This window comes from Drosophila miranda, chromosome XR (genome assembly GCF_003369915.1).
Source record: "Drosophila miranda strain MSH22 chromosome XR, D.miranda_PacBio2.1, whole genome shotgun sequence".
In the NCBI taxonomy this organism is placed as follows: domain Eukaryota; kingdom Metazoa; phylum Arthropoda; class Insecta; order Diptera; family Drosophilidae; genus Drosophila; species Drosophila miranda.
In genome coordinates, this window is record NC_046674.1 from 19,322,704 (window position 1) to 19,349,430 (window position 26,727).

Genomic DNA, 26,727 nt, shown 5'->3' on the forward strand with positions numbered 1-26,727 from the left:
TCCTGTCATTGGAAAAATATCCTTGATCCTTGGATATACACTTCGACACTTCTTCGCTATTTGTGGGTCGATCTAGTCGTGCGATGGCTTAATGTGATCGGAGAAATTCCCCTGATTTGATGGCCCGATCTGGCCGAACCTTTTGCCAGTGCTAAATAAAATGTAAAAATGTACACAAGCTTCAATTTATTTGAGTTATTTTTATTATGCTGACAATGCTCACATAGATATTATACCGTATTTTGTCACTTAAACTCAATATTCATTTTAATTTTCACGCAATACGTATGTGCCTGTTTCGGTTCGAATTTAGAATTAGATAAATTTAAGAATTTTGGAATTGTTTGGAACACAATTCATCCGTTTCAGTGGTATGCACACTTAAGTCTATGCGAAATGAAAGTAGAAAATACACATGGAAAAGGCTGTTGAATACCTAACTAAAAATCTAATTCACTCTGCCTGGTCGGCCTGTTGCCTTTTGCCATTGATTTTGTTTTTGATTGTGGTTTACCATTAGACGGTAGTACATTTTCTGTAAATTATAAATAAATGTATTGCAAAGTGGCGTTGGACATAAGAAATGCAGCGCCGCCCGGCTTTGCTTTTGACTTAAGCCTTAAATGTTGTGAACTTAAACGTCTAAGAGTCCCTAAAACATAATTACTTGCTGCATTATTCAAATCAATCTGGTTCTCGCTCTCGCTTCCTTCGATGCGCATAGGATTAAGCATAATGTGTGAAAATGTACAAGGCAAAGAGCAATACAAGTTATCTTCAAACTAAAATTAGGCAATACAAAGTTATATTCAAACTAAAATTAGCCATTATGCATAGAGTGTGTAAAGTAAAATGTACAATTGTTGCTATTTATATAAACAAGCTAGCGCGTTCTTCGCCTTCGCCTTCGCCTACGCATTGCATATGCCGCATGTCATGCAGGATTGCCATAACTGTTGCTATACCTATCCATGTGTGTTTTTGTCTGAATGGTTGTGGTGTTCTGGTGTGGTCGATGTTCTGTGGAAGGGGTGTGGGGGACTCTCTCTTTATCTCCCATTCTGATCTTTGCATATTTACCAAAGTTTTAGTGCTACAATTCGACAGACACGCACTCTGCCCCTCTTCTTGGTCAGTCCGAAGAGCGGCAGATGCTCCCTAGGCCAAGGCCGTGAATGAAAATATAAATCATGAACGCATTCCAGACATACGTGATTCAAACGTGATTCAAACGGGTTCACAATCCTATTTTCGAGTCAAGTTTCAATTTGGTTTTTCATGTTCTCACATATTCAAGTGCCATATAAATCTGATTTCATATATGTATATAAATAGGTGTAATCATGATTGTTTCAGTGAAGAGGGAAACGTTACGTTACGTCGCGGTGCTTACAATTAGGTGAGGTCTGCTCGTAGGTGCATATGACTATAGTATGGTATAGTATGATATAGCTTGCACTACCATAAGATCATTGACATTCATTGACGTTTCAAATCAAAAGTAAATATACAAAGCAACCGAGAGTTAATGGGAGTCGAACTTAGCTTAAGTCAAAATGTACATGGTTGTGCGTAGCTTGTGTGTGTGTGTGTGTATGTGTGTGTGCGAGAATGGGTGTATGTGTGCATTGGTGTATTGGTTGTGTTATGGCTGTCCGACAGAACGCAAAGTTATGACAAAAGTACACAAAATGAATGGAACATATGCAAATGTTGCTGAGTAGTTAACATTTAAAACCGCCTGGCTGATTTCCCGCCCATAAGCTCTTGAGCCTAAGCGTAGAGCGTGCACTCGATGTAACTCGTGGGCACAAAGCCCTCGTCCCAGCCATTGGAATCGTTAGCACGCCTCACTCGCGTCCAGCCATCGCCCTGATCGATCTCAATCACCTGCAGCTCCTCGCCCTCGTTCATGGGTATGCTTCCTTCGCTGGAGGCTGTTCAAGAAGACACCAAGAGGATAAGGGTTCCAATCAATCAGTTAGTCAGTCAATCACTACTCACCTTCAAAGGGATACAGGGCTCGACATGTGCCCAGTGGCTGCAGGGGCTCCACTTCCGTCTCAAAGTACGCATCCTCGCCAATGGCATTCTCGTTGGCGCTGCCCTGTCCAGAGCCGGGCAGGGATGTGTGCGAGGTGCCCAGGCCACTCTCGGGACTTGCCGAACTGCTGGATTTCACCATGGAAAAGGCAAAATGAAACGAAATATTTGAAGAAGTTGCAATTTCCACATTATTAAGTGTTGTAATGTTCGGTGTAAGGCAATCAAGAATCGAAAATTAAAACAAAATCAATTAATCAGATTTTAGACTACAAATTATAAAAACAAAAAAAAAACAGAGCAGAACAGAACAGAATCATATTTAAATTTTGTATCGCTGGCATACTATTGTGGCATATTTTTGTGGGCTCTTTCTGGATATTTATTTATTTCAGTGTAATTTTTCGTGTAAAATGATAAACCGAACAAAAGGGGGAGCCGAAACCAAGGAGTGCCATGGGCAATGTACAGAGTGGGATGCGATGACAAATTATAAACGCTACGATGCTAATGTATGAGTGTATGAGTGTATGTATGTGTGGTGGGTGAGATATATAGTATATGTATAAACATTGAACGTAGACTTATGAGTGTACCCGTTATTGTTATTATTATGCCCATTTTGTATTTGCGCCACATTATCCTCAGAACCTGACCTGCTTAAGCTGCCAGCATCGTCAGGCTGGTCATCGCCCTCGTCGTGATGATCATCGGCGCTGCCATTGGAATGTCTGGGGGGTTCAGAAAAAGAATGAAGATCACGGTTAGTCGACCATTGCATCTGTGCGATCTATGGTCCATCCATCGTTCATCCAGCCTTAGCTCACCTCGATGTTCGGTGTCCGTTCTGTAATTGATTTCGATTCGCCTGCGGACTATTGTTGGCCACCTGCGCCTGATTGGCCCTCTCGAAGTAGCCCTGATACTTTTTCAGATCGATTTTTAGCTTTTCCAGCTTGTGCTCCGACTCGTTCAGCTGTCCCTCAACGGTCATGGGGTTGCCCAGCGACGAGTTCGCCTCATAGACGATTTTCATCTTCATCAGGCCATCCCGGGCATTCGTCTCCTGTGCGATCTTCTGCTGCAGCTCCGCGATCTTCGCCTGGAGCTTCTTTCTTTGCTGATTCGGTGGCAGATCACTGAAGTCCTCCTTTTGTCCGTCCGCCGTTAGCGAGTTCTAATGACGATCAAATCACACGATTAGTCAAGGCAACAAGGTTCAGATCACAGATCGATCGGGATATAGATATGTATGTATAAATGAATGAAGACATCCACAAGACAATAACGACAACAACAAAAGTAGTAGCACGCAGTGAGTAAAACAGAAGAAGATCAACCAACAGATAAGAAACAAAACAAAATAAAGATCAAGATCAAAGAACAAATGCAATAAAATACATACATAGGTAAGAGCTAACCCAATGGCCTGCTTTTGCTTTTTGGGAGAATGAAATGGAATCAATCAAACCTGTTTCCACATCAACACAAAAATATAAATAAATTATGCAAATCAAATGGAACACATGGGAAAATAGCTTCTGCATTTAATTGGGGGAGAGGGGGTAGAGGGGGAGCATTCAATTCAAATCATGCAAGGGAATTTCTCAACAGAGAACAATAATACAAACAAAATTACTATAAAAAATGAAGGGCAATATGAGGATAATGTGTGAGTGTGCTAAGAGTTGGCTAAGAGACTTTTCTTAAAGATTCCGACTGGTTATTGGTTATTTTTAGAGCTCGAACTTAGAATATGCCGATCGTTTAAAGTGAAAGTTTTGCTCAGAGACAGACTGCTATAATTATTGTTAATTAATGGTAAACGAACGATAATCGATAGTCGATAGTGGCTAGTGGCTAGTGATTGGTTAGCTTGGTTGTGATTAGTTGATAGCGTGGAGTAGTAGATACAGATACGAGTGTTGTAATTAAGAGCAATCATATGGGTAGCAAATGGTGGGCTAGTTACGGCTAGGCTTAGTTAGAACTAGTAACTTATGTAGTCTAGTTGGTTTAGGGCTATTTATTTAGTTTAGTTTAGTTTAGTTAGGGGTAGTTAGAGCTGAAAGATTCATCATACCTTCATCGTGATACAGGCTTCAATTATCTGCCGTTGCTATTGGCAGCGAATTGATTTAGTATTCATAGTATTCATATTCATTTAATCACATTTACATTGAAATTTGAGTGTTTGTGTTTTTGTGTGTGTGTGTGTGTGTGTGTATGTGAGTAAAAGCATTTTGGATTCGGTTTTAAGATCGAATGGCAGCAACGAAAATAGAAATCAAGAGTTAATAAAATTCATATTTTTCTTTTGTTTTGTTTTGTTTTGCAGAGTGTTATCGAAGAAGCCTTTGGTTTTGTTGTGGGGGGGACTTTTCATTTGGGGAGTGGGGTGCGCAGAGGGGGGCGGGGAACAACTTAAAAGCAAAGCGATGGCACACACAAAAAGATTAGCAAGAAAATAACGAAACAGACAGAAAACATGGACATCGGATGGCAAGTCATATGCAAACGGGGAAAGAACAATCAATGGGGGAGACATGTATGCAGCGGAGGATATGTATATCGAGTATATGGTGGATTAGTGGATCGGTGGATCAGTGTGGAGTGGGGGGATGACACGAAACGAACACGAGGATGGCGGAACGGCCTGGAGGACTGGACTCTTGGTACTTACAGCAGAGACACAGAACCATCGTCCAGGCGGAAATTAAAGTGGTAAATGGTAATCGATTCGAGATTCGAGATTCAAGATTCAAGATTCAGGATAGAACGGAAAAGAGATAGAACACTGGATGAGTAAACTATAATGAGAGGCACACACACCGTACAATACATAAACCATAACAGAGGCCTACGACTTATGAATAGAGAAAACTTAACAACTAAATAAAAGAGATCACGAAGCGACTCAACTCAAGAGGCTCTGGGTGCACTGAAAGGAACGGACATGTGTGGGTGGAAGAACTGAAAACTGAAAACTCCCATCCCCTCGACAGAGACAGAGATAGAGGTAGAGGTAGAGAGAGAGAGAGAGCGAGAGAGAGTCAGGCAGAAACGAGGCTAAAACGATGGTACAACAGCCACAACCTATCCGAGAATCGGCCACGGATCCCCTCACCTTGTTGCTGCCGAATATGTTGAAGATGCCGACGCGTTTCTTGATCTTGTTGGCACTCATCGTGCCCCGCATCGTCAGGTGGTTCGACATGGAATTGTTGTAGTGATCCTGCAAAGTGTCCGGATCTAGTTTGGACAGATCCTCGAAGGGTATGTCCGTGGGGGGCGCGAAACCCGATTGGTATCTGTGGAAGGACATTGATTAGATATGGAAACGCGTGCGATTGATGGAGCCAGCACCTTTCTATGACTTTGAATGAATCCTCCTTCTCGTTGATGGACTCGCCCGCCTTGACAATACCCTCCATGCAGCGGGCAATGATGGGTGCCACCGAGGACTCCACTTCCGCCGCTCCGATGATGAACTCGCGTATGCCGCGCGTGCGCTTCTCGTCCAGCTCCTGCAGGCGACTCAGGACGGTGGGCAGCAGGATGCTGAAGTGCTGTTGCTGCAGATTGTTCGTCTTCTGCAGCTGATTGGCGTACTCGTTCTTGGCATCGTCCGACTGCTGGATCTTCGACGTCATGATGTTCTTGTAGCGCTCCACCTCGGCACGACTCAGATTGAGATCCATGTCGGCCTTCTTGTAGTTATCGACAGCCTTCTCCGAGTCCCTGTAGGCCTTCTCGTAGTTCCGCTTGGCCCGCTCCAGCGACGAGAGCTGTGTGGTGAGGTTCTGTTGCAGCATTGCACCATCGCTAAGGCATTTCTGTAAAGATATTCATTGTAATCCGTAATCTGTTACCGAGGGGAGGGGATGGGATGGGATGCCTTACCTTGCGATCATCGCGCAGTGCCTTGGAGAGCAGCGTCACACCCTGTATGATCTGTTGCTGCAGGGTCTCGGACACCACCTCACGCTGTCCCGCCAGGTCGCCCACTTCCTTGAGCAGATTGCGAAACGCTTGCATCGATGTAAATCTGTAATAAAGAGAACGTGTGAATATCGGTTCGGTTGGTTCCCTATAATCCATGCCCTCCCTGCCCACGACAATTCGCGCCTCTGGCTCGATTGTCGCACTGTCGCTCGGTGGTGGGGCAGCAATTTATGGAGCTCTCAGATTGACAGAGTTGGACACGCGCTTTGTGACGCGCCAAGGAACGCCCACGCACATATGTCCGTCTGTCTGTCACTCTGTCATCGCTGTGGCACTCTCTATATGGCGCTGGAGGATAAATTTATGGATTTTACAACTGAATAAGGCACAAGCGCTTGGCATTTCATTACCAAAGTCAACTTCAAGTTGGCTCTGGCTATGGCTATGGCTATGGCTATGGCTATGGCTTTGGCTATGGCTTCATTGTCATGTTACACACATGCCACGCAGAGGCAGGCAGATCTATTTGCGGGTCATGATGTCAGTTATTCGCATACTACACGCATATTTGCATGGCATGTAATTAAAGACTCAGATTCTCAGACCACACGATAAATTGATGGGAATCTTGGCGCCCCACCCCCTGCCGCCCCCCAGACACGCACAATTGGAGCAACAGTCAGCGTCAGAGAGAGAGAGAGAGAGAGAGAGAGACAGAGAGACTTGCCCCGCAATTGTCGATAATTTTCCAAGACATTTAACAAACATTCAACTTAAGTATACTTATGGTTCGGTTTTGGACTGGTGCTTACTCATTGTCTTCCTCCTCCTTCTTTTTGGGCTGGTAATTTTTCACTAGTCGCCTGCAAGGAAAAACGAAAAAAACGAAAATCAAAATTAAAATCCAAAAATCATGGCATTAGTGAAACTTTGTTTGTTTATGCAAAAAGATAGAAAGAGAAATACAAAATATAATCGCAGCAGCAAGTAGAAGAAGAGGAGCAAGCATTTGCATTTAACACGAGACTTTTCATCGCACACGCAAGAGATGGAGCTTCGGCTGGAGCTGGAGCTTCGGCTGGAGATTTCACTCTGCGCTCCGCATATTAATAGAGTTTTTCCCCATTTTCCATTGGGGGGTCTGCTTTGTGGTCTAGTTGGTAGATGATCGCAGTGGATGCTGCTGGGAAAGGCATGAAGATACATGAAGCGCCAACTAGAGCTTTAGAGACGCGTAATGATAAAGTCATTAAAACGACGTCAAGACGGTAGCTTCCAGCGATATCACACAGGGGCCACAGTTCACTCCCAGCCAACGGAGAGCTTCGCTAGACCCCAGCGGTGGCGGTGGTGGTGGTGGTGGTGGAGGCAGTCATCAAGCCAACTCATTGGGGGAACTGTGGGAACTGCCAGACACTCGGACAGACAGACAGACAGACAGTGGGAAACCGATAGCATTCCCAACGAACCAACCAAACATCCAACCATCCAACAGCCTCGGTCTTGTGGTCTCTCCAACACCTTGACAGCGTCAGAGACAGCGTCAGAGACAGCGTCAGCGACTCCGGCAATATAATCTTTGCTTAAATTAAACAATTATGAAGACCCACGCCAACAGCAGTACAGCCGTCCCCACCGTTCCACCGTTCCACCGTTCCACCGTTCCACCGTTGGCCAATTGGCGGGGCTTGTCAGTGTCCGAGTAACTCAAGCCTAATCACATTAAGTCCCCCACATGTCCATCGGTGGGGACGGGACGGGACTCCCTGGCGGTGTGGCAGTTGCGCGTCGCGTGTCAATTGCGTGGGGCAGGTCGTGGTCAGATCATGTTGGCTTCACTTTCAGAGGGTGTCACTCAATTGTGCAATTTAGAGCCGCCCCAAGGGGTTGGTCGGCCCATTCGGCCCATGATGGAGGTGCGGCTTTCGAAAATTCTTTTCCTTTCATAAAAAAAAGAATTACTCCAGCAACGGCAATTGAATTGCGCCGGCAGTAAATGAAGCACTCATTCAAACAATGAACACAATTAGCTTTTTACGATTATTTGTATTTTTTTATTTTTATGTTCTACGAAGGTCTCACGGAGAGGGAGAGGGAGAGACACAGACAAAGACAAAGGCAAAGACACGTTTTAAGCCTCAAGAAAATTGATTTCAGGAACGGAACCCGTCGTGGACAGTATGTACAGTGCAATCACTGCCACAAGTGCCGCAGAGTGGACGACCTTGTGCTTATTCGTACAGCGTGTGCACGAGGCTTTTTACATTAATGAGAACTCCGTAAGTCCCCAGAGAGATACTTGGAGTTTGTTGAGATCTTTGAGACAGCAGCTGCATGCCACAAATGGGTGCGGTGTGGCAGAAACACACACAAAAAACTAAACACAAAATATTTATGTTTAATTGGCTATTTGTTGGGGCCATAAATGGAGGCGCCGTCGTTCGCTTGGAGACTTTGAAAAATAATCCCCACAAATCAAAGACTTACGATCCCGAATTCCGTAAAAATAAAAAACAAATTAGGAAAAATCTTTAATGGGTTAATGGCTCACCTCAATTTGCCGGCATATTCCGTTTCTATGGTCACTCGATCGCGCAGAAAATTGGCAAACTTGTCCAGGGCATCGATGCCTCTGTTTGTGTGTATACCCAGATTCTCGTTTTGATCCTGAAAATAGAAGAAATGGACAGAAATGGATTAGATAATTAGAACAGTTGGATGGATATCTCGAGTGGAGGAATGGGAAAAATTCCACTTAATGCCTTTTGACGTTGAGCCAAAAACAAATGCGAAATAATATGAAATTAATCTCAATTTTTCAATCACTTAAGAAAGAAACTGCGTAGCAAACAAACAGCAAATGGATTTTATGGATAAAGATCGGCCATATGTACGCAGCATTTGCTGAGAGCGAGGCCCGGCCCGGGAGCGAGAGCGAGAGAGTAGTAGTCGTGTCTGCGCGGGAGTGTTTCCCATTCATCTAATGCTGTTGTTGCTGAGAGAGCGGGAGTGTGTGCGTGTGTTGCGTGAGAGTAGCAAAGCTCCTAGATCAAATGCAGATCAAGAGATAAGGAAATGTGCAAGCAAAACTGCAAGAAGACGAGAGAGCAACGGTTACTGCTGAGAGAGGAATTGCGCGTTTCTCTGAATGGAAACACTGAACTTCGGTGAGGGAGAGAGAGAGAGAGAGGGTGGGAGGAGCGCCAAAAACAAATCCATTAACTCATTAGCCATAAAGAGCGCGATATGGTTGACAATTTCAAGTGATTTGGTTTTAAATTATCGTCTGGCCTGCCCCATTCGTTAGGAGATCGTTAGCGTTTACCGCTGACACAAATATGGCCAGCAGCCACTTCCTCCTCAGCGGACAAAAAAAAAAAAAACAAAAAACACAGAGTTATGATATAATATACCGCGTCTCTCTCTACCTCTGCCTGTAACTATCTTTTGTGGGCAATTTGCAACACTTTTCAATACCGTTTGTCAATACAACAGATTCCAAACAGACAACAGAGAAACACAAACTGCGCTGCGCTGCGGTGCGCTCCACTTTTGATTTTATTTTCGCACGCAGCGAAAGACACCAAAGCATAAGACAGTGGCAAAAAGAGACATCAAAAGAGGCTGCCGTGTGGCCGAGTTAGCTGCCAATCACGCCCCCAAACGCAATCATCGACGGCAGATTTGAATGTTAAGTAAACCAAGCTCTCCCTCACTCCTCGCAGCGCATAGAAAACCCATAGAAATGTTTGCCAATTTGCATGTGAAGTTCAGCCAGAGAGAGAGCGAGCGAGAGCGAGAGAGAGAGAGAAGTCACTGTACCCTGTGCGACCCTACGCCTCCGCCTCCGCCACCGCCTTCTGCGCTCTTGGTCTGTCCAAAAATTAACATCAATTACATAATGAAACCCAGTTCCGAGACACAATTCGGTTGCGGCTTAAATGAGCGTTAAATTGTTGTTGAAAATTTACGTTTTCGGTTGCTTGTTTTGTTTGTGTTTTTGGTCTCTTCTTCCGTGGCATTGCAAAACGGTTGTACGAGTATTTGTACGTAATTTGGTTTCAATGTTTTATGCGAAGCGATTATATTAATTTCTGTGCTCCTCCACTGCTTTACCGATTTATAGAGTTGTCTTTTCGTGAAGGTTGCCCAGTGAAATTTGGCAACGTTGCCCGATTTTCACTCAAGTTTTCGTCGATCGTGTGCCATTAATTAAACATTAAAACAATTTCATTTCAAATGCGTTTGTAGAATTTCGGTTGCGTCACACACCCACAGTGTGGCGGCGGGGCCGGGGCTGGGCGGGGGAACTTTCACCCGCCTCAAGGTGCGGCACCACAAATGGAAAAAAAGGGGTGGGGTGCAGCAGCAGCAGGAGGGCGTTGGCCATAGCATCGTGTGGGTGTTTTTCTTTAGTCCTGTAACTTGGCCTATAAACATCTATCTATCCATCCATTCGATTGTCACTTGCCGCTGGCCTAAACCCATTTCTTGCTTGCATAATCGAATGAATACGTTCCTTGCAGCGACATAGCCATCGAGTGGAGTGCCTTTGCCTTTCCATCACCTCAGCACAGCTTCCCTCTCCCCTCCTCACCTCTCCTCTCCGTTCAAATCAAATTAATTTACTTTTCACATCGACAGAGCCTCGACGGCGGCTGCGGCTGCGCTTGCGCAATATCCTCGCCTCTAGTCGGCATTTTCCCACTGTGTTTTTCCAATCAGTGCTCTGTGTGTGTGTGTATGTGTGTGTTTGTGCTAGTTTTTCTCTTCCATGTTGTTTGATTAAATGGAATGGCAAATTGTTTGCCGTTTGTCTGCGTCCGCCATTCAGCGGGCGCCATTAGCGCCATTGATTTATATAAATAGTTAATATTTAAACTGGTACAAAATGCATTGATTAAGATAATAGTTATGCTGTTGTTTCCCCCCCGCGCTCCCCCAGCATCGATCGATTGATTATGAGGTGAGAAAGGAATGTCCATCAATTGATTAGAACGGATTCCCATTCCCCTATTCCCCCATTTATGCTGCTCTGCGACTGTCGCTCATCCCCTCCACGAATCGCAAATCCCAAATGGGACGACATTGATGGACGGACACTCGACGTCTCTCGAAGGTTACTTTGCCAATCGGAGATCGCATTCGCAGTCGCAGTCGCCTGACCTTGACCGCCTCGAGAGATCAGATCACAAAGCGAACGAGCGAATGATTGGATCTGGGCATATAAGGAATGAAATAAAAACCAAATTGAGGCATACTTTTGTTGTGTGCGTGTGCGTGTGTGTGTGGCATGTGGCAAGGGTCTGACAGCTTCAAGATCGGAGATCGGAGATCGGAGTAGGAGTAAGAGTTGTGGCACTTGAGGTTAATGACTTCCCAAAAGACAACAACAAATAGTATTTCTGGAAACTGCCATTTAAATAATATTTATTTGCCGACGCTGCGGCGATTAATGTGGCAATGTCCAAAAGAGCTGGCTACGGCTATAATGAAGAGTCTCCCGACTAACAAGCTGGCCAATAAATCATGGCGAAAGTTTGCTAACACCAGCATCAGGCATCAGGTCTCATCAGGCATCAGGCCTCATCAGGCGGGGGCATCAGATGTCACAAAAGTTTATTAGCTGAACACCAATCCCGATTCCAGTCTGAGACGAGGCTGGACTTTCACTGGAAGACTGGAAGACGCAACGTAACCGTCAGTCAAATTCAATCAACAAAATGTATCAACAATGCAACAGCTAACGCAAGAATCGACAAAAAACACACACACAAAAATGACAATAAAAATCAATAAAGAAATTAACAAATTGCTGTAGGAGGCAAGAAGGCAAGAAGGCAAGAAGAAGCAAAGAAAAGTGTTAAATTCGATTGAAGATTGTCATCGCATCGTGATTGGTGATTGTTGATTGTTGAACGTTGTTGAGGTTTGTTTTCTTTATTGAAGGGTACTGCTTGCTACGGACGTGTGAGCCAATCAATGCGGAATGCGTGGCAGAGTGTGGAATGTGCTGTAGGGGGCATGGCACGGCACCCTACCAGGCCCACGGGCACCGTTCAGTGGGTCAAGATTGAAGACTGATCCGATTGATTAAACGCATTTGTTCATTCCATTCCATTCCATTCCATTCCATACCATTCGAATGCATTGCATTGTTGTTTCTGTTTGTTTCTTTTGTGTTCTTGTTTTTTCCATTTAATTTAATCGTGTATTGGATTCGTTTCGATTCGTTTTCATGGGCTCGTGACATTCGATCAACGGATCCAAAGGGAAAGTAGAACGGGGACGGGGACGGACCGGGGCCGGGGCCGGGGACAGTGAAATGATAACCAATCGTGTAAAGATTGACGGACTAAAGGAAAGTTTTTTTGAAGCAGAGAAAACCCTAAATTTTTGTATGGCAATCCTTTGCTTATCTAAGCGAAAATTGCAACCGCATTGGGGGTTCCGTATCGATGATAATCATAAAGGGCTGTTGCACAACACGACCGTTGCGGCAACCGTAAAACGGTACAGAGCTAGAGAGCAGCCCTGTCAATGGTCTTTATGCAATGACTACCTCATGGAACTGCAACTGTAACTATGCAACTCTTGGGGCAACTGCAACTCCCGTACCGAGGGTGTCAATTGAAGCAGAAAGCGTTGACGTCTGTCTGGCACAGCCCCTGGCTGCGATCGGGGGCACAATATGGATTCCTGTTTGCATTACAATTGCCGGCTGGCCGGCTGTCTGTCTATCTGTCTGCCCCGCCGGAGGAGAGCACTCGACCAGAAACGTTGGCTTCCTTTTGGCTTTGGCTTTTTTCGGTATTCAATGATTAGGAGAGAGACCCAGTTTGAACGACCGACTAACCGACCAGAGCTACAGAGCTACAGAGCCACAGAGCCACAGCTCTTCTGCTGAGAGCCAACGGCTATAACTGGGTAACAGGTGCACGGTGCACGCCGCACGCTGGGGCTGGAGCTTGAGAGTGGGCTTTGTTTTGTGTGGTTTTGCTCGAAGCCATAGGCAAATGGGGTGGCGGTGGGCTCAGCAGAGCGTTTACACTGGAAAAACGGTGGTGCTTAAAACTGTTTATTCTATGGCCAAAGAAAGTTAGGGCCTGCCATGACTCTCCCCTCGAATTATTCACTTTCCATATGAGTATTCATGAGTAATCCGAGGCGAACACTCATTGCGCATTCCTCGCCAAATGAATCTGCTTCATGGCAGAGAAGTATCTCCTTGTATGAAATTCTATTGAATTTCGTTTTTGTTGCAGTGCATGTTGCAGCAGATTCCAAGGGGGAGGGGGTGGGGGGGAGAATCACGCGTTTTTTTTTTTTATCTGCAACGGACGTGGCACGCAAACAAGAACAGCAGCAGCAGCAACAGCAACATCGTAATGCAGTTGATAAGCAGTGCGGGGTGGGAGAGTGAAGCAGTGAAGCACTGAAGCAGTGTGGAAGCAGTGAAAACAAGAACGTGCACACACACACAGACAAATAGACATGCCTGTATCGACAGTGGCCAGCATGACGCGCTTGCTTTTGTTGCTGCCACTGGCAGAGGCAGAGGCACAGGCACAGGCACAGGCACTGTTGTTGCTGACGCTGCACCCATTTGACATTTGGATGATGACAATGTTCGATGGTCGGGGCCCTTGGGCTGACGCAAATTGACATTGCCCCCGCGCGAGTGCTTGCCACATGCAATCCGAAGCATGTATGCATGTAGCTTCCGCTGTGCCCCCCCCCCCCGCCCCACCGGGAAGCTTGCGTGTGTGTTTTTTTTTTGCATGACAACGTTTGGGCGGCGCCTTTGTTTGTGTTTGATCTATGAAGGAGAATGTCATACTCTCAGATACACACACTCCGCAGATACATATGCACAAGGTTTACCTCTTTCTTCATGTTGCAGTACATTGACCCCCCCCCCCCCTCACCGCCTCGTCCAACTGTCATTCCCGATTTGGGGCACTCTCAACCTTTCCACACTCATTCGAAGAGAGTGCTTTACATGCAATTTCCACAGCTTTTCCACATGGAAATTGCCGCTTACCCCAACAGCAGCAATTCCGTTTGATTTGCTGCAGAAACCTCAAAGGCAAATAGAAGACAATGGGCTCGAGGAAAAGCAGAGCCCAAGAAGCCACTCCTGACCTGTTTTCCCGCTCCCTCTCCACCTCCCAGTCCCTTCGCTTTCCTTTCCCTTCCTTTCCTCGTGGCTATTTTTGTAAGCAGCTTGTTGCTCTTTTTTCCCTCATTTTCAGTTAATTTGCTGTAACGATTTTCCGCCTCATTGCTGGCTCCCACTCCCCCCCTGACCACACTCGCAGTCGCTTCTTTGAGTCTATATTTACATGTTGTCTCTGCCACTTCCCCTGTTCATCACTCGCTGGTTGACACACGGGCGGGGGGAAAGAGGGTTTACCCCGAAATTAGCACATTAACCCATGGGTGCCGTTTCTTCTGTTTCTATTGATTAAATAACTTTTCCAGTCTCTAGTTTTTCCCCCCACTATTTTCTTGTGGCACTTTTCGCACTGGTTAATCGATAAACAAAGGGTTACCAAGTGGGTCAAACCTCAGAGGCAGTTGTGCTCTCTTTCCACTTTGAATCCAATTAGATCAAAGTACAATCCCCCCACCCCTCCACCCCACCTAAAAACACTTTCGATTCATGGAATAATAGACGGATATGCTTAGCATGGGAGCACCGATCGTGGCTAACAAATTGCCGTCAAGCTTCAGAAACCAGATAATTACACGTGTAAATATGAATGCAATCTGCAATCATGCAAAAGAATGAATAAATGAATAAATCAAGCGACGCGACGCGACGCAATGCAACGCGATGCCTTTTCACAGTTACATTAGACAGAATGTGGAAAATCAACAAAGCCATGGCTGAGGGAGAGCGAGAGAGAGAGAGAGAGAGAGAAGCGATGTGATCTTGGCCAGAAGCTCACGATTATATAGATACATGCATGATAATGCCAACAGGAAGCATACAAAAACATGAGGCCAAAAAAAAGAGAGAGAGACGAAGAGAAGAAGAGAGATGTTTTTCTGTTGTTTTTTTTTCTGTCTAGTTAGCGTGTGTGAAACCGTTAGCATAGAGTCACCGCAAAGTTGTAATCATAAAAATAGTTGAGCAACATCTCGTGTTGTGTTGGCTTGAACTTTAGCTTTCAACGCAGCCAGAAACGGCAGCGGCAGCGGCAGCGGCAGCAACAGAAGCCAGAAGGGAAGCAGTAGGAAGAGAAGCAGTAGACAACCGCCTGATGGGAAAGCAGTGGGACAGCAAGAAGGCTAGCAGTGGACGGACAGGCGAGACAAGCAGTGACCTGCGGTAAGCAATGCACGCACCAAGCAGTAGCCAGCATCAAGCAGTTGCCATAAACAGCGGTTGGTCCAGCCAGAGGCCGCCAAGCGATCAGAGATGGCCGCGAAACACGCATGAAATATGTATGTATGTATGTTTCCCTCCAGCAATAAATTCCAACCGAAACATTCTTTCGTGTAATTGTTTACCCCCAATTGTTTGTAACTCTTCACTTGGATTTTTTGAGAACTTCCAGTTGTTTCAAGGCAATCCGGCTACCCCGTTGCAATTAGAATTGGCCATTTGCTGAGGTAACTCGATCTTCAAGACGCGCGCGCATTCAGCAACTCTCTCCATAAATATCGTCTATAAAACTTTATGTACTGCCATACAAATTGATAATTTAAGGCTTTTCCTCACTGGAATCTCACTTGATTAATAGATCGACTGCGCTCATTCGAGTGTGGATGCCTATCCGGTCCGCACTCACGAGCTCCAATCGCAAGCCCAATGGCCAGTGGCCAGTGGCCAGTGGCCAAGGCATTTGGTTATGCAAAGAATCAAATCACATTTAAACGGCGACATTTAATTGCAAACTGGTTGCTGGTTGCTGGACAGAGAGACAGTTAGCCACCTGCGGCGGGGCCAAACCATTCTTGTTGTTGTTTCTGTTGCTGTTGCTGTGGCAGCCAACACTCACCCAAAATTCCTCGATCCGATGTTGCCTGGGATCCCGATGCCGATCCCCAACCCAACAAATGCTTGCCGCCGTCGCCTTCGTCGTCGTTGCATTCAAATACCCGAACAGGCAGCTCATGTTGAAAGCCAGAAACGAACTAATTGACCAACTGTTCCGGCCAACAGTTAAGTGGTCTGTCGCCCCCCGCCTTCCCCAATGGCCGAGCGAGAGGTCGATGCAGATGCAGAGACAAAGCAGAACAACGGGGCTCCCAGATAAGCCAGGAATTTCGAGAAACATGTGTGCAACAGCATCCATAGATCTATGGATGGTTGGTTCTACGATACGACGAGTATTCAGTCTTGAGCTGATTGTAGCGCTGTCCAAGTAACCTCGAAACGTGACAGAGCCACACAGAATTGTGGCCCAAACCCAGCTGGCCCCGGCCCGCAAAAACAGTTGACAATTGCGGTTCGTTAGGTGCAGAAGCAGAGGCAGAAGCAGAAGCTCAACAAGAGGGAAGTCAAGACTCAGTCAAAAAGTAGATTTAAGACCCGCAAAGATCAAGTCAGACAAACACTTCCGGGTGGAGGGAATCTTTATGCCAAAAGTGATCTAAATAAAGAGTGGCTCTCTCCCTACCCCTCCCTCTCCCTCCCCCCCCCTCTCACTCGTTGTTTTTGTTTTTTGAAGCGCCATTCAAGTTAATTTGCTCCAATTATGAAAATGCTCATGTGCTCATTAAACTTAATTGAGATCTGGAGAAGGCACAGCACTGCACTGGAGAGTTCCACAGAGAAAGAGAGAGAGGGAGCGCAAAAGGATGAGAGAGACCAGAGACCAGAGTGAGTGTTTGAATGAATGAATGAAATGCCTGATGAATGCTGACTGACAGACGTGTGGCGAAATGGATCAACGGATTGTCTTTCACTCAACTTTTGTTGCTGTTTTAATCCTACAACAAAAAATTAAAGACTTTTGTTTCTTGCAACATTTTGCGTAAATCTTTGCCTGTAAATGGGAGGCATGAAAGCTGCGGATGCTGCTGCTGCGGCTGCTGCTGCGGCTGCTGCTGCTGATGGAACATAGAAGTGCCCGAGCACAGCCGCTGAGTAAAGTTGAAAGCAAAAAGAGCTATAAATTTTGCAGCCACATTCTTCTGGACAAAGCCAAAGCCACCGAACAGGTTGAACTACTTTGAGCCAGGCCAAGACAAGGCAACAACAACTATGTAAGTCGAAGTCCAAGCCAGAGCCACAGCCAGAGCCACAGCATGAGGCAGAACCATGGCCAATTCCTATGGCCATGGGCCTCGCTTCGGTTTTCGCTTGGCTGGACGGCTGCTGCAATGGTGACTAAATACTAAAGACTAACCACTAACCACTAACCACTGCACTAAAGACTGCCACTAAGACCGGACATGGTCAGTGTCCAGAACCCCAATTGGCCAAAGCTGCCTCTCGCTCTATAAATAGACCCCTGGCCGGGCCTTATCCAGAGCCCGACCAGCCTGACTCTCCCCAGAGTTTCTCTCTCTCTCTCTCTCTCTCTCTCTGTGTCTTTCTGTTTCGCTGTGGCCATAAAAATTTGTTGCATTTCCGTTGCATGTACAACAAAATATGCAGCAGCTCTCTTGTTGCAAGTTTATCTGAAAACGAAACAAAAACAAAAACGAAAAAAAAACTAGAGCAGCAGCAACAACAACAGACACAAAAGCTATGCAACATTTTCCAAGTAACTCATTTCTCAAGACGTTCTCTCCCTCTCTCTCCCGCTGTCTCCCGCTCCCGCTCTCTCCCTGTCTCTGTCTGTTGTAGACTAGAGATATATCTTTATATACACGATAATGTCGGTGTAATTAAAATTTCTCACATATTGTACATGTATTTACATGCACTTTTGATTATACGAGACGATAGGCTGCTGCTGCAGCCGCGGGCTGCCGCCTGTTGCATGGAGATCTAAGATTCGTGGAAAACAAGGTGGCAATTACCCAACAAAGAGACAGAGAGACAGACAGAGAGAGAGAGAGAGAGAACAGCAGAACAAGAAGGAAAACCCTCACACGATCCCCCCCCCCCCCCTCCCTCCCCCACCAACCGTGCACTTTTCATTTCCTCTAGGGAAAAGAAAAGCATCTTCCATCTTCCATTTTCCATTTTCCATCTTGAGAACATTGCAGTTGCAATTTCCTTTTATTTATGAGCCATGAAAATGCAATGCAATGCAATGTGGGGAAAACTTGAACAATTTCCTCAAGCGTCTGCTTCCGAGACGACCCCCCCCCCCCCCCTCGCACCCCTACAACCGTGGTGCCCTATTCCTACCTTCCCTCGAGCATGGGGCGTATACGCAATAAATTAAGCGCGCTGTCGCGACTCGCAAGTCGCGAGTCAACTCAAAAGTCAATTAATAAAAAAACAAAAAAAAGGCAGGCAGGCATCCCACTGGCCAGCCACAGACAAGCATCTCTCGAGATGTTGCGGCATCCAAGCCCACAGCTGGAGATGAAACCAAAGTCGGGGCTGAAGCCAAGACTGAAAGACTGAAAGACCAGAGAGCTTCGACGGCTAAGACCGAGACTTGATTGCACGGCTGACGTCATTGGCGGCCTGCAACACAAGACTTTGACCGGTTCACAAAAGGTTAACTTCGGGTTCAATCGCGGCGACATGAACGTGAGAGAGTCTCCTGCCAACGGGAAAAGATCTGCCAGCAGCTGTTTCGATTAGAGATTCCAAAACGGGGGCTGCCCCCCCCGTGCTCACCGCATCCCCTGCTCATTTGGCATCAATGTCCAGGCGACTGACTAAAACCTCTTTCGGACAATTGCAGGCCACTCAGCGAGCAGACAGAAGGCTGGCAATTAAGCGAGTGAAAAGCAAAGAAGAGGAGCAGCACATCTGGGCGCCTTAGAATGGAATAAAGTGAATTGCCCAAGCAGCAGCCTCAGCCGCAAGGGAAAGAGGGGGCAGAGAGGGGGAGATATGTGGGAGAAACACGTGCCGTGCCGGTCAGCTCTCCAAACGGAACGATTAAAGCCCACCCATTATATGGGATACCCCTCAAAAGCGGGCGGGCGGGCATATTGAGACTTGGAATCACTTCACTTCCAAGGGCCTATACAAATTAGAGGTCATCGGGCAGTCGATACCGCCGGCCATCGTGAAAATTGAGTAGGGCAAAGAAAGGGAGAAGGAGGAAGGAGGAAGACTGCCCATCCCTATACGAAGGAGCCGCTTGGAGGGTGGAGGAAGCGGGGGCGGCGGCAGCCGCAAAAGTGAAAATCTAAACCAAACGAATTCTGGTTTCAATTGCTCGCGGTTTTCAGTGTTGCCGATTGTTCGGCTCGTTTCGTTTCGGCTCACCATTGTTCGGGGGATGCGAGTTTTGTTTTACTTGATTCCTCCTTCTTCTCAGCGTTGTGTGTGTGTGTCTCTGTTCCAGCTGCTTGACGACGATAAATGCAGTGCAGTCTACAGACAAAGAGAGAAAGAGACAGATAGATGGCTGCTAAATTTTCAGCCAAAAGGCAAAAACGAGTTTCGTGCCCCCAAAGTGCCAGTGGGTCTGCAACTGGGGACTGGGACTGGGTCTCGGTCTGTGGCCGCGATCCGCGATCCGTTCCATTGTTTCCATCACTTTGTAGAGTGCTCTCCTCTCTCTCTCTCTGCGGTCTGGCAACGCCTTAGCCAGGTCCAGTGGAAAATTCAATTTTTGAAAATCATCAAAGATGAATGGTTGCGCGGGGCGGGGGGCGCGGGGGCGTTGGTGGAATTTCGTAACAAGTGTTGCCAAATGTCTGAAGAAAAGCAAAAGCCATAATTTTAAGATCTCTTTCCCCCCCTGTGCCCCCCTGCCCCCTGTTGAACCCCATTTTGTGCTTCGAGTGGGCGAATTTTTACTTTGCAGAAAATTCTATTACGTCGAGTGGTTTTCCACAGACAACAACAAAATTCCATCTCTCTCTCTCGATGAGAAAGTTTATTTTTAGATACATTTTGTATATATTTTCCTCTATCAAAAATGTATACCGTTAGGGAAACTGTTGCATGATCTGGTCCGTTAGGTAGAAACATTCTTTGGGAAACCAATAAGAAAATGAAAAGCCCCAACAGGTGCTGAACAGAGATGAAAAAGAGTCTGCCTCTCGCATTTGCATTCAAATGTTGTTTGATTTGAAGAAATGTTCGTTTTCACTTTTTCAAATGAACAAAAGAGAGAACCCCAGACCCCAAACCCCAGACAAAGATCGTAAAATAACTTCGAATAAATTCCAATAAAATCCCCCTTCCCCCTCTAGAGGGTCTCTCTCTCTCACTCTCCACACTTCATTCTTCCATAGAATGCATAAAATACTAACCAAAAACCAACAACAAAACAACACAAAAGACAATAACACTATAAATAAAAAAAATCTTTTATCAACTGTTGTTTTTTTTCTTTCTTTTTTCCCTGTTTTTCTGTTGTTGTTATTATATACAATGGGAGATGCAAATTGAGTTGGAAATTTATATGATTTGTAATGTTAATTATTCCGTAAAATATGGGGAGCGGTTGACGGGGGGGGAACTATATAAATTAGTCAGCAAAATCAGCATTAAAAGGGGGCAGGAGGGGGGTATAAAGAGAATGCATAATATATTGTTTTGTATGAATGTATGAAAACCGAAAGTGACTTCAATTCGAGAAATGCGGAAATACAAAAACTAAAGAAATACGTATAAATATTATGCATACATACATACATATATGCGGATCGTTTATGGAGCAATATGATGGGGACCCAGACCGAAGCAATCCAAAAAGAAAGAGTAAAAGTACCAATCGAATCGAATCGAAACGTATCGAATCGATTGGATATCTGGGGTTGCTGTGTTTTGCTTTTGGTGAAAAGTCGGAAAAGTTGGACATAATGTTTACTAAACAGAAAGCAGAACAGGGAGAAATGCCAAGGAAATGCGTCAAGGAGAAGTTCGAATGGGGGAGTCGGGTGTGGGGGGGGTGGGCTGTGGTGGGATCCACAGTCAATGTTAGCGTAAACATTTCTCAACATTTTGTTTATAATAAATGCGCTCTCCCCAGTACGAACCGTAAAAATAAACTCAAAATAAGCAAAATGCATTGTCGGCATTGTCGAGTGGGGCTCGTACCCGTGTACCCGTGTACTCGTACCATTTGCAGGCTTTTCTTCGCCCACAAATTGTTTACAGTGGGACTCACGTGGCTTGATTGATGGTGAAATGGTGAAACTTACCTGGAAAACAAAGAGAGAGAAGAGAGAAGGAATGTTAATCAAATGCTCAACAATAAAGGTGTGCAATGGGCACATAAGCAACCCTGATTCCGGTGCAAGAATACCCCCAACGATTCCTTAGAGTCCCCCACTCTTCTGTTTGTATAGTAAACCCATTCTTTGGCTATTCTTAGCAGCGCTGATTAAATGAACTCCGCCGTCGAGGCACGAGTCAACGTTCTTTCTGCTCTGTGTCTAGGGCAAATCAGCGCCTACCCTCGTTCTTTATAATAGTATTAACTGAAGTGCATGACACGACCCAGGCGCACACACACACACACACGGATACACAGATACATACACTCAAATGGATGCAAAATAGTTGGCAGCTCCCTGCCTCCACAGCGGCGCGAGTGCATTGCTCTCTCGGGCGACTTCTTGCCTTCCTTGGGCTCCGCTCTCGGTGCAGCCCAAAGAAACTTGCAACTTTTATGCCTTCGCCGTCGCCGTCGCCGTCGCCGTCGCCTTCGGGCCCCTTCCTGGTTCGTTTAACAAAGTTTTTAATAATATTATGTGTGGCACGTCTGAAGTGGCAACATTGTTGCCCAGATTTGGAAAGAGCAGCGCTTTCTGCCTCTGCCTCTGCCTCTGATGATGATGCGATGATCCTATGGCTGGCTATCAAATGCACTTTTCTCACGATCAATGGACAAACAAACAAAAAACAAAGAGCCAAAGCAGAGACCCCACTCCGTTGATGAGGCCGCCTCTCTGTCTCTCTGTCTCTCCGTCTCTCTCGTGTTTTTTTTCAATGTTGATGGATGCTTTTTATTTGAAACTGTCATAAACATCAAAAGCAACAGACAAAGGCCGCCCGGGCCCCCACATTCAGCCCCCAATGACCATGATGCCACTGCCACGCGACGCGAATGTGATTCAGTTGCAAGCGCAGAAGCCCTGCCCGGGAAATGAGTCAAAGAGTGGCAGCAGCAGCAGCCGCAGCAGTGGATCGGAGAGAATCGATTTGTATGGTGCATCGAGGAGGGAGGATGGAGGAGGGAGGAGGTTCAATGACTCTCCCTCCTCCCACAGGCCGGTCCCCGCAACATGTTGCTGCAGCACGCGCTTATCGCTTCAAGAGTATTATATTTAACGATTTCCGTCGCTCCGATCTCCGATCCATGTGGAGGAGGAGGAGTCTCCCCCAGACACAAAATTCGCATAAAATTTATGTTTTAACAAAACACAAAAATATTGCAATTTTTTTGGGCAGGGTTAAAGGCAGAAGAGGAGCATGGGGTGGGGGCACGAATGTCATGTGGGCAGGAAATGAAGCTAATTTGTTTTGCGGGTGTGCCACCAGTGCTGGGGCAGGGGCAGGGGCAGGGGCACGGGAAGACAGACAAAGGCGGTGCCCCGAAAACCCAAAAGCCAGGCCCAAAGGCTGCGGGGGGGAGGGGGTACGACATGCGACAATGAGGATAAAACCGAAGCGAAGGCTGCGTCGTGTCCTCTTTTTTTTCTTCCTTCCTCTTTGCATAACATTTGATGATGAAACACACACACACACACACACACCCGCATACACCCGCACAGCGTCTCTCGTTCTCCTCTTTCAGAGTTCTCTTTGTGTTCTCCGGCCTTCCCTCTCCCTCTATTCTCCGAATGCCTTTGAACTTGTGAAAGAAAAAGCTTCGTTGAATAGGGCCAAAGCTCTCTCTCTCTCTTTCTCTCTCGATACGATACGGGCAAGGGACGCTGCATACACTGACAAAAATTGGTTGGCAAATGCAACCAGCATTAAGCATGAAAGAGAAAGAGATAGAGAGAGCAGGCAGACTGGCAGACAGGCTTCGATTGCCCTATAGATTGATATTTTTTATGAGATGGTTCGAAAACTAACAATCCGCCAAGAAATATTGGAAATTGCAAAAATTTTAACACTGTTCCCATCATTTATCCCCATATTTGTGCCACATTTCGTCTAAATATCTTCAAAATTCAGACCTTTCTTGGATATTCAATGGGAATCAAAGAAATACGAATGTGTTTTAGGCTCGAAAACCGTTAGATACATATTTCCATATGGTTTTTGTCCCCGCCCAGTGGCTGGGCTCCCCTTCCACTCGCAAAAGCAACAACAACAACAGCAAAAAGTACGAGTATTAAGCAAACATCATAATCAAGAGGGTGGGGCGGGAGAGAGGCAATGTTTGAAGGGGGGTGGAGAGAGGTAGGTAAGGACACACCATGAGCCATGGGCGGGCGGGAGGCAGGCTCAGCTGATGAGTCACCCAGCTGTTGTCGCAAAAGGGTGGCCGGGCGGCCACCCACCCTCCCAGAGGCCTGCGAATGAGTCAAGCTCAGAGCGGGACACAGCTATTGGATGACTCAAAAAGGGAAGAAGGCCAAAGAGAGAGAGAGGGAGGGAGAGGGAGAGCTTTTTATCAACTAGCGGCGTGTAAATAATGAAACGTGTTGCCCGAGGAATCAACGACCAAAACGTGATACCAACCGGCATTAGGGCACAAAGATACTTCCCCCCACTCACCACCCACACGCCGTCACTCCGATTTGGCCTGGCCCTGAACAAAGGGAACAGAACAGCGATGGAACGATGACGCTGTCCCATTTCCCACTTCATTTCGAGTGCACACCGAGAAGTGCATTCAAAAAACTGTGCTGGAACCGAGCACGGAGGGTGGCCTCCCCCTGCCCTGCCCTCCCCCCCCCCCCCCTCGACTCTCCTGCCACCCTTCGTGTGATTTGTGGTCGATTTCTGTTGCAGATCTCCGGCCAGGCAAAATGGCACACACGCAGACTCTTCAACGAGGAGGGCTCTTCAGGCAATAACTGGCACACACAGTGCCACATGTTGCCGCTGAAGAGGACTGGGCAGGGCCACGCAAGGGTTGCCCATTAATTCCCAAAGTAATTAATAAATTTTGGAAAGAATCAAGACAGCCCAGGGTCAAAGTTGAGGACCAACCCGGACCTGTTGCTCGATCGCATAGACCAGCCATTCCATTCCGACCACACCCAACTTTTGGCCATGTTTATCCGCCGTTTTGGCCCCAACTATAATTGAATTTGACTCTTGGGCCCCCGATATCTGTGCACGACCACAAATGTGTATCTAATGTCTAACTAATATTTACTTATTAGCCTATCGCTGATACGAGAGCGGTGTGTAGCGGAGGACCAGGCCAAAAGCAACCGAGTATTTGGCCAGAACATACTGAATTTCACATGCTCTTGCCAGAAAAACACACACAAAAATATACGATGGAAAACAACATGCAAATTGCTGGAGAGATCCGGACGAAAACTAAAGCAAGCCACAGTGAAAACTGAGTGGAAGATCAACCAGAAGATGCCCCACTAGAAGAAACCTGAGGGGAAGATCCACCAGAAGATGCAGCCCAACGCCTGAAACGGCAGTAAAGGATAGATCTGTGTCGAATGGAACCATAGATCTCCGCTCTATAGATCTTCAGTGATAATTGAAGAATTTACTGAAGAAATCTCCCATATTGCAGGAAGCCTGCATCTTCAGTGATTGCAGGAAGCCTTGAAGGGATCTAAGGGCCTTTATAGATCTACCACGCTAATTGGAGTAGCCTTTGAGCCAGGAAACCACCTATGAAACCGTATCATCGTGTTTCTTTGATTTCCTTGACAATATTTGCATCTTTAGAGTTAGATCTTTCCGTTTTGGGGCAATAGGGCCTGCCAATAGGGCCTGCCTGATATCCTGAGCAATATTCATTCCAGATTATGGCATATCCCATCCTTCATTCAAGGCCCAATCAAATTCTATATAAAAACTTGTATACCCACTTGTTAGCCCAAGGGAAACATCAACGTTCTGATAACATATGTATGTATGTATCCCTGGAGCTCTAGGGGAATATACTTTTACAGTCACCTGTTCCGTTTGCCCCCTCTCTGATTGAGTGAGTTTTTACGACCAGCAACAGGTTCATTTAATTTAGTCACATTCGACCGTTCGACTGTCTGTCTATCCGTCCATCCGTCTATCCGTCCGTGCACTGATAAGTATTCCGGCTCTATTCTGACGCATCGCCTGAAGACGAATGAAGCGGAAACGCTGGAAATACTCGGAGTATTTTGTGCGATATGCCCCATAAAACTTATAGGGAAAAAAGAAACATACTGTATATAGAAAAACGATGGAAAATTGTAATTTATTTCAAGATGTGTGGTGGAGAAAAACAATCTTCAGATGATTCACAGCAATCTGCGAGATTCGTTTTGTTTACTGGAGAATTCTTCAGGTGTTAATCATGGGATTCGGCCACATTTTGCCAACATTTGGATATTTATTTATTTATTGGCCACAAAAATATGCAAAGAATGCGGTGAGTGGGCTATCGCCAGGGACAACAGAGAACAGAAAACAGAAAACAGAAGACAGAAAACAAAAAACAGAAACTAAAAAAGTTGGTCAACGTTTGTTTTTTATCAAAGCTTATGGCTTAAGCGGAAAGGAAGTGTGTGCTCTAGATACAACAAATAAATACTATATACAGCATATTGTTCAAGAATGTGCCGCTTATCTTTGGGAACGAAACGAAACACTCATGTGGGATGTGGGGCATGAGGCATGAGGCAAAAGCAGACATTTTTCAAACCTGCAACGGCTGCAATTTGCATTTTAAATGCTTTTTTACTGTATCTGCGTATCTTGTGGATACAAATCGGCATTCGGCTGTGGCTGTTTAATATGCAACCGGCAAAAACTGGCTGAAGGCTACTGGCCACCAAATCCCATAGACGCCACGTGAGACGTGCCACAGAGCGTAATAATTTTACAATGCACTGCCAAAAGCGGGATGTGAATAGAATTTGCAATCAGTCGGCGACTCATAGAGAGAGAGAGAGAGAGAGAGAGAGATATTATGGAATGTACAGGGCACACTGTCTGCTAAAGGAAACGCGAGGAAAAACTCTGGGGAATACCCATTTTAGATACCCGATTCTTTATCCTTTTCAGAGCTTTTCAGCACATCCTGAAAGTCCAAAGAGTTCATAAATTTCCCTAGAAAATGCTGGAAATGCTCTTCAAAATTGGGCAATACGGTTTTCTCTACCGACATTCGATCGTATTCCCCTTCTTTTGAATCTGGCTATGTATCTTTGAGTACCTATAGCTGTAGAGACTTTTTGTTCCATCTCATCTCTATCTCTATCCCACAAGTTGCTTGAGTGCCACACTCCACTGTAGTGGTGGTGGGGGGCAGGGGGCCACTGGCCAAGGCCTTTTTAACGTACTTTTGAGACATTTGACGCCACTTTTGACACTCGGGAATACATTATGAAAACATTATCCCCGAAAGCCAGGGACAAATATGTGCCCCCTCCACCCGTTTATTCGCCTGCGTCCAAATTTGGTTTCGGTTTTGCCTCCCGGAAGTCGAAAGCCGGATGCAATAAAAATCTGCGAAAATCTGAAAATGTTTTTGCAACCACCCGTCGAGAAAGAGAGAGAGA

At 46.0% G+C, this 26,727-nt stretch overlaps 1 protein-coding gene across 16 annotated transcripts in view; it reads right to left on the bottom strand.

Moving 5' to 3' along the window:
• Positions 1-185: 185 nt before the first annotated feature.
• The window catches only part of LOC108152427 (formin-binding protein 1-like), a 32,252-nt gene continuing 5,710 nt past the window's right edge, over positions 186-26,727 (bottom strand). For 3 of the 16 annotated variants that reach the window (XM_017281751.2, XM_017281749.2, XM_033386717.1), the window contains exons 3-12: positions 8,540-8,655; positions 6,801-6,851; positions 5,947-6,091; positions 5,410-5,879; positions 5,171-5,354; positions 4,127-4,162; positions 2,871-3,220; positions 2,640-2,774; positions 2,005-2,171; positions 1,774-1,937 (exon numbers count right to left, since the gene is read on the bottom strand). In XM_017281751.2, coding sequence (XP_017137240.1) covers positions 1,774-1,937; positions 2,005-2,171; positions 2,640-2,774; positions 2,871-3,220; positions 4,127-4,162; positions 5,171-5,354; positions 5,410-5,879; positions 5,947-6,091; positions 6,801-6,851; positions 8,540-8,655 — 1,818 coding nt within the window. Of the gene's footprint in view, positions 1,938-2,004; positions 2,172-2,639; positions 2,775-2,870; positions 3,221-4,126; positions 4,163-5,170; positions 5,355-5,409; positions 5,880-5,946; positions 6,092-6,800; positions 6,852-8,539; positions 8,656-15,998; positions 16,131-26,727 lie in introns of those variants that run through there. The other 13 variants (XM_033386715.1, XM_033386714.1, XM_033386710.1 and 10 more) reach the window with 13 other exon arrangements.